At 59.9% G+C, this 7,449-nt stretch overlaps 1 protein-coding gene across 1 annotated transcript; it reads left to right on the top strand.

Moving 5' to 3' along the window:
• Positions 1-1,726: 1,726 nt before the first annotated feature.
• LOC135461221 (low affinity immunoglobulin gamma Fc region receptor III-like) lies at positions 1,727-4,335 on the top strand. Its single transcript, XM_064738227.1, has 7 exons — positions 1,727-2,055; positions 2,262-2,519; positions 3,137-3,214; positions 3,298-3,381; positions 3,769-3,790; positions 3,883-3,961; positions 4,073-4,335. Exons 1-7 carry the CDS (start codon positions 1,752-1,754, stop codon positions 4,139-4,141), a joined length of 894 nt encoding a protein of 297 aa, XP_064594297.1. The 5' UTR covers positions 1,727-1,751; the 3' UTR covers positions 4,142-4,335.
• The last annotated feature ends 3,114 nt before the right edge of the window (positions 4,336-7,449 follow it).

The following is a 7,449-nucleotide window of genomic DNA, read 5'->3' as shown; positions in this document are numbered from 1 at the left end:
TCTTGTCCAGGGAAAAGAAAGTGAAAGTGTTGAGGGGGCGCAGCCCAACGCCTCCATCCCCCACAGCCTCCCCACCCTTCCCTGCACCCCTCCACCCATTTCCCCTCCCCTGTGTCCCCCAACCTCTTCCCTGCTCAGGTGCTCTCCAGGATTGCTGAGTCACGAACTGGGAGGGAGGCGACATGGCACAAAAGGGAGGAAAATAAGGGAAAATAGAGAAATAAAGACATGAAAAAGTGAAGGGCAAGGGAGGCCACAGAGGCAGAGCTACCAAGGACCCCCATGCCCAGGAAATGAGCAACCCAGGGGGCAGTGTTGGGCCCTGGGTCACCCCAAAATCTGAGGCACCCAGGAAGGGAGCTGAGACCCCTGGGCCTGACCAGCCACTGCCCATCCCTGGGACCTCCATTCCCCTGGAAATCAAATCATGGGACCTCCATTCCTTATATTCCTCTCTGTGATCCCCATCCCAGTACTGACATTCGCCAGGATCTCCATGGCCCAGGGCCCCCATTGCAAAGGAACCCTCTCCTGTTCATTCCATCCCCTGAAATCTTCCTTTCCCAAGAACCTTAAAACTCTCAGGAACCCCTGTTCCCACAGGAACCCCCATTCCCCCAGAATCCCCATCCCATGACCCCAAATCCCTGGAGCCCATGTTCCCCTGCGACTCCCATCCCTGAGTCCCCCCAGCCCTGTACATCTCCATTCCCACGGACCTCATCCCTAGGATCTCCCATTTCCCTGGACACCCTTACCCAGGTCCCCAAACGAACTGAGGCCCCCCACTCCTGGGAACCCCATGTCCCACTATGTCCCACCCTTGTCCCCAGCCTGTGCCCAGCTTGTGGCCACCCTGCCCCCACTGTAGGGCCACCTACGCATGAGGACAAAACGTGACCTCGCTTCCTTCCCCTTCATCCGAAGAGCCACCACCCAGGGGAGCGGTGGCCACAGCAGCGAGTGACAGCCAGTGCACATGGCTGGGGACACCGGGATGGCCGGGAAGGTGGCGCTGCTCCTGTGGGGTGAGTGCCCTGGGCAGGGGCCTGACACCCCAGGGATGGGGAGGGGAGGGGGCACGGGGGGGCTGTGGGGTCCTCTGATGTCCTCAATGCCAGCAGAGCCAGTCCATGTTATGCACACTGAACCTTGGTGGGACTGGGCATATATGGTAGTGTTGGGGACAGGGAGAGGGGGGCAGGAATTCAGGGATGGGGATGTGGGGACAGGAATGTGGGGACTGGCACCTTTGGGCTCAGGGAGCTCTGGGGATAGGGACAAGGGAACTGGGATGCAGGAACAGATGGGGACAAGAACGGTGAGGATGTGGCCATAGGGATGGGATCATGGGGAAGGGATCATGAGCTGGTGGGGGTGACCTGGGCCAGCATGGGCTGTGTCCTTGGTGCCCTTGTACCCAGGGTGTTCACAGTGTCCCCATGTACTGCCTCAGCCCCAAGTGGCCTTGGTGTCCCTGTTCCCAAGGTGTCTGTGCCAGAGGGATGTGGTGCATGGGTGGCTGTGACACAGACATGTCCCCTGACCATCCAATTCTTTTGTGGCCACCCAGACACATTTTCTAACAAGAACTGCTGTCCCCATGGGGACAGTTTTGGGACATCCCCCACACCCTGTACTCCAGGTGCTGCTACCCCTGCAGGGCCACCCCCACCCACCCACCCCCACCCACCCTTCTCCCTTCTCCTTTCCAGCCCAGACGCTCGGCCTCGCTGGTGAGTCCTCGGGGGATGCCATGGCCCCACCCTGCTGTCCCCAGCCCCACACTGGCCCTGGCAGGCTGGTCTCCTCTGTCACCCACAGGTGCCCAGACCACCCAGCTCCTGGTGGATCCTCCCTGGAGGCCGGCGGTGCTGTGGGACCGGGTGACACTGACCTGCCAGGGCTTGGGGACCACCGGTGCCACCACCTGGTACAAGGATGGGCAGCTCTGGTGGCAGGAGGGACCTGATAACTTCACTGTCACCGAGAGAGGCACCTACATGTGTCACAGACCCGGCACTGGGCTCAGCCCCCCTGTAATGGTCTCAGATGGTGAGTGGGGATGTTAAATGATCAGGGTGACCCCTGACAAGTCAGAGTGGACTCCACTCCTTAGGTGGCATCACACCCTTGTGTGGCAAGAGCCTGTGCCCTGCACACAGGGACATCCCAGTGCACCCAGATGTTCTCAGGGTCACAGGGACTACCTCGGACCTGTCTTGAGCCCCTTGATGAGAGGGGACCCTCCTGTCCCACAGATGATCTGGTGCTGCAGGTGCCAACAGGGGTGCTGCTGGAGGGGGACACGATGACACTGCGCTGTCGGTGCGGCCATTGGAACCACACAGTCACCAGGGTGCGATTTTACCAAGACGAGAAGGAAGTGAGGGGGTTCATCAATGGGACCGAGCTGCCCCTGTTCCCCCTGCAGTTGCACCACAGTGGCCACTACAGCTGCGGGGGCTTGGTGGGGTCCTGGCAGTCACGGTCAGCAGCAGTGGCAGTGACAGTGCATGGTGAGCACTCCCATGGCTGGAACTCCAGTCTCCTGACACCCCCAATGACCCTTCACAGCAGGCTCAGAGTCACAGTCCTCACCTCCCCTCTCCTACCCTGAGCTCTACCTGGTGCCTGTGCTGGAGGGACCCCTGAACCCACCATGGGGTCCCTCCTGACTCTCAGCTGCCTAAGCACCCCCAGCCCCTGTGGCCCCGAGCCCCCCTCCTGCACGTGTTCTACCAGGAAAGGCAGGTGGTGGGGGGCCCGCAGGGGTCCCCGCAGCTGCTGGTGCCCACCGTGGGGGTCTCCCACTCGGGTAATTACAGCTGCCAGGTGCGCTCCAAGTGGGGGCGGTGCGGAAGAGCAGCGCTCGGCTCCGTGTCACGGTGCGCAGTGAGTGTGGGGATGGGCACAGGGAACTCCCACATCCTGCTAGGGACCCCTGCCCTGGGCACCTCCATGTCCCCCAGACACATTTCTTGGGTCCTTCCATCACTCTACATGTCCCCTCACCCTTCCGTGGCGTGACACCATCCTAAACATCCCCCACCACACCAATCCCTGCCCATCCCCATGCCCCCTCACCGGCTGCCAGCCCGTGCCTGTGGCCTCAGCCCTGTCTCTGTCCCTGCAGTGCCTGTGGACAATGTCACCATCACCCCCGGTGTCCTGGAAGTGACACCACAAGATAAATGGACTCACAGGGAAACAGGTGGGGTCCCTCAGGTTCGCAAGGGAGTGCAGGACCCCTGGAGTGATGGGCAACCCTGATGTGTCCCCCTCTGTTTCTTGCAGGGGCCGCAGGGATCGGTGGAGCCCTTTTGTTCCTGCTCCTGCTCATGGGTGTCATTGTGGCCTGGCACCGATGGCACAGTGTGGGTGGGTGACAATTGGGGGCACAGGGGTCCCAGGGAGCTGTAGAGGCCCCCAGACTTGGGGAGCAATAGGGCAGCACCCACAGCCCCAGAAGTGTGACCTTGTCTGGGGGTCCTGTCGGGTTTGGGGAGGTGCTGGAGAGTCCTGGAGGGATGTTGGGTGTTCTTTCAGGAGCTCTGGGGATGTCGGGGGAGGGTTTCTGTCCTGCTGGGCTTTGAGTTCCTGAGGCTGAGTTGGTAAGGGACACTGGGGAGGTTCATGGATTCTGGGGGCCTTCAGGGATACTTAGGGGTCCTGAGAGAAATTGAGGGTCCTGTGGGGGTTCAGGAATCCTGAGCGGGTTCAGGGCTCTGGGACCCTGCAGTCACCCCATCCCTCTTTCCTTTGCAGCTGCCAGGAAGCAGCAGGAAAGGTGAGTGGGGGGCTCAAACCACACTCTCCCCTTTTACCGCAGCCTCCAAGCCCTCCCATCCCCTCTCCCACACATCCCCTTTATTCCCGCAGGGCCCCCTTGGATCCCCCGGCCCCCCCAGAGGAGGGGGAGGTGCTGTCACCCACGTGGTGGTCACCAAGAGGGCAGGGGGTGAGTACGGGGGGGACACACACAGAGGGACACGTCACCCACGAGTGTCACCTCACCCAGATCCCACAGCATGTGTCTCTCGCATGGTCCCCCTGTGCCACTACCCTCCAGGATTCCCAGGTGACCTACGTGGAGCTGCGGGGACCCCAGGGGCAACCACAGGAACCCGGTGACATCTAGAGGAATGTGCTGTGACACTGGGGGAAACTGGGGGGCACTGGGGGTCCCCACCCATGGGCACCCACTCATGAGTGTGCTGCCACTAAAAACTGTCCCTCTCCCTCCCAGTGGGGGCACAAAGGTGCCAAAAGGCTAAGAGAAGAACAATTTCCTGCAACAGTAATGAGAGAAAATAAAACCAACACAAACCGGAACAAGGTTCAGCGTCCAAATGGTCACACGCAGAACGATTTCCAGGCAAAGCCAACTGAAAAGGAACAAACCCTGAACACTTCCCCAAGCACGTTTCCTCCACCAGCGGAGCTGGCAGGGCCCTGGACTTTCTTTGCTCTGATGGCCAGAGCTGCCATCAGGAGGCTCTTGATTCTCTTGTCCCCTGTCCCTTACCCCTCCTCTGAACTTTTCCCCACACGATGCTCTCACAAAGGCCGTTTGGGGGTTCCAGAGCCTCCCCCTTTTCCAAGGCAGTCGGGATCAGGCCATGGTGCAGGGTGAGGTGTCAGAGAGAGGAAAGTTCATTTGGAGGCATTTGGACAGTTGTGTGTGCAGGATGGTAGCTTGCTTTTGTGAGATAGGGCTCCATCTGTCATCATTGTGTCAGGTGGACAGTCTGTGGGACAGTGTTGCAGGGATGGGTCAGCCTTGCTTTTGAGTGAGATGGGCTCCATCTGTCATATTGTGTCAGCCGTGGCACATGGGGACAGTGTGAGCTCTGCCAAAGCCAGTCTGAGGGCCAGGTGACCGAAGTGCTAGCTGGGAGAGGGCCTTGGTGCCTAACTGCTTAAAAGCCAGAGTATGAGGCAGCCAAGTCCTTGACCATGTCTGCTCTTGGGGTGTCTGTCCCATCCACTCTGGAACCCAGGAGTTGGCAACTCATTTAAATGAGAAATATTTGCCAAGGAGAGTGGGAGTGTTCTCGGAATGGAAAGGAGACCCATGTCTAAAATCTTTAAATTTGAAAATGATTTGGCTTTCAGGCAAAAGTGCAGGAGAAGAAATAACAGCTCTTTACTGGGAAATTTATAAACCAGAACAGAACAAACAACACAAACCCTGAACTTTCCCTCCCGCTCAGCGCTGTTGGTTTTTGTGGCAGTTATAACCACGGCCAGCAGGGGGCGCTGCAGGGAGCACTCCCGGCCAGCAGGGGGCGCCCTGGTCCAGCTCCATCCCCTCAGGGGCCATGGCGGCCTCGGACGGGAGGGAGGAGGGGAAATCGCTCCTTTTGCAAACTCACGGGCACCAATCGGTCCCGGCACCACCACCGGCAGCGGGCAGAAGCCGCCAAGGCAGCAGGTTGGATCCCAGTGCCCACTGGCAATGTAGCCATGTCCCAGGGCCAGGCACATGCCCTGCGTAACACCCATGACTGCTCTCCATGATCCCGAATGGAAGGAAGGCAGTGCCTGACACCAGGAAGGTATCGAGTCCACAGAAGCACCTCTGGTGGATTTGTGCCACAATTCCTGCAAACCCTCAGCCTTTCACTCCTTTTTCCTTTTCCAGCCCTGGTACAGCAGCTCTGTCAATGTTGATTTACCTTGGGATTGTCAGCACTGAGCACCTGAGGAAAGCTGGTGCTCAGTGCTGACTCTGCCAGAGCTTGTCCGGGGCCTCCAGAGCATGTTTGCAGTTCCTGCTCTTCCTTGGCCACTGCTGATCCCCACACAGTATCCCCACAGTGAGGAGGAGTAGAGCAGAGCCACAGCCCCAAGGGCTCTGAAGTTGCAGCTAGAGCACAGGGACTGCCAAGGCTGGGAGCAGTGCCTTGGGACAACAAAATGGGGCAAACTTGGATCTGTGTAGATCAATGCCCCTGTTCTACTCTGGGAGCTGCAGACCCTTACAGAGTTGTTGTAATTAGGGACAGGATTCCTGTAATTTAACCATGCTCCTAAAGCATCCCTGTGCACAAACAGAGAGCTCCACTGCCTCTCCCAGGCATTTTGCGATTCTGTGGCTGAGGCGGGAGCGGCTGGATGAGGAGACCCACAGGAACAGCACCTGGCCATGCAGGTGGAGCAGGAGCGCTGCGAATTCCGCAGGGTGCTCAGGTGAGGCCCACGGGGCAGGGACATGTGGGGCACCACTTGCCATTCCTGCTCCACTCAGATTTTAGGACAGAGCAGTGACACCCATAGGGCTCCCAAACCCCTCAGGGCTCAGGCGCAGCCTCAAAGGACGTCCTGGCCCAGGCCTTGGGGATGATTCAGGTGCTCCTGGGCTCGTTCCCAACAAAGGGCAGTGCTCCAGGAGCAGTTGGCACATCCCGAAGGAGCTGCCCGGGGCTGCTGGAGCCCGAGTGCTGCGGGCAAGGACGGCCTGAGGGAGCCGGGCCCCGCTCAGCCGGCGCTGCCCCAGGAACGTCTCATCCTGCAGGAGCTCGGCAGCCTCTGCCGGTGCCGGCCCCGGGGCTGTCGGGGGGCACGGCCGGAAGGGGCCGGGGGGCAGCGGGTGGGAGGGGCCGGGATGGAGAGACCGGGACCCCACTGGGGAGCCCCGAGCGTGGAGGGAGCGAAATGGCGGAGGGGAGACCCCGGGACAGGGGGGAGCAGAGACCCTGCGGGGGGGTCTGCAGAAAGGAGGGACCTCAATGGTGGTCCGGGTGCACCGGGAAGGGCCCAGCTGCCATCGTGCTGCGAGTGCCGGGACGGTCACAGGGTGTCCGAACCGACTGTGGCAGCGTGCCCGAAGCCACTGTCGCGATGTGTCGGGACCGAGCGTTGCCAGGGTAAGGCCCCCACAGCTCCGGGAAGTGGAGGGGTACCCTGGAAGGGGTGCAGCAGGGGCAGGGCAGAGCCCTGTCTATTCCCTGTGCCCTGTGCAGGTGAGGAGGGCAGGGAAGGAGGAGCTTTGGGAACACCTGGAATCCAGACAGGGTCACTCCCCACAGCCCCACCACAGCTACAGGGCACAGCCACTGCTCAATATTTCCATACATTTCCCTCTTGTTTGGCAGCCGATCCAGAACCCAAACTTTCTTTCCATGAGGTTCCAAAGGGCTGCTGGTTTTGTTCAAGAAGGAGGACCCAGTCAGGTTGTTGAGCAGATTGTTGTGGCATTTGCAGTAGTTATGGGGCTCTCTTAGTCCCTTGGAGACAGGGAGTAAATGATCAATTGCTGCATTTCCAGACTGGCTCCCTCTCAACTGCCTCTGCAGCGGTGGTTTCCAGCCAGCCCTGCTCTGAAAGCCATCAAAGGCCCTCACAGAGCCACTGCTTGAGCTCCCTTTGGGTTTTGTGCTTCTTGCAGGGCTGAGCAAACCACAGCAGGCCTTTTTCCACCCACAGAATTCTCACCTCTGCAGC

The sequence above is a fragment of the Zonotrichia leucophrys genome, unplaced genomic scaffold (assembly GCF_028769735.1).
Source record: "Zonotrichia leucophrys gambelii isolate GWCS_2022_RI unplaced genomic scaffold, RI_Zleu_2.0 Scaffold_223_81955, whole genome shotgun sequence".
NCBI classification, from domain to species: domain Eukaryota; kingdom Metazoa; phylum Chordata; class Aves; order Passeriformes; family Passerellidae; genus Zonotrichia; species Zonotrichia leucophrys.
The sequence above is the reverse complement of the archived record's forward strand: the minus strand, read 5'-3'. Positions and strand labels throughout refer to the sequence as shown.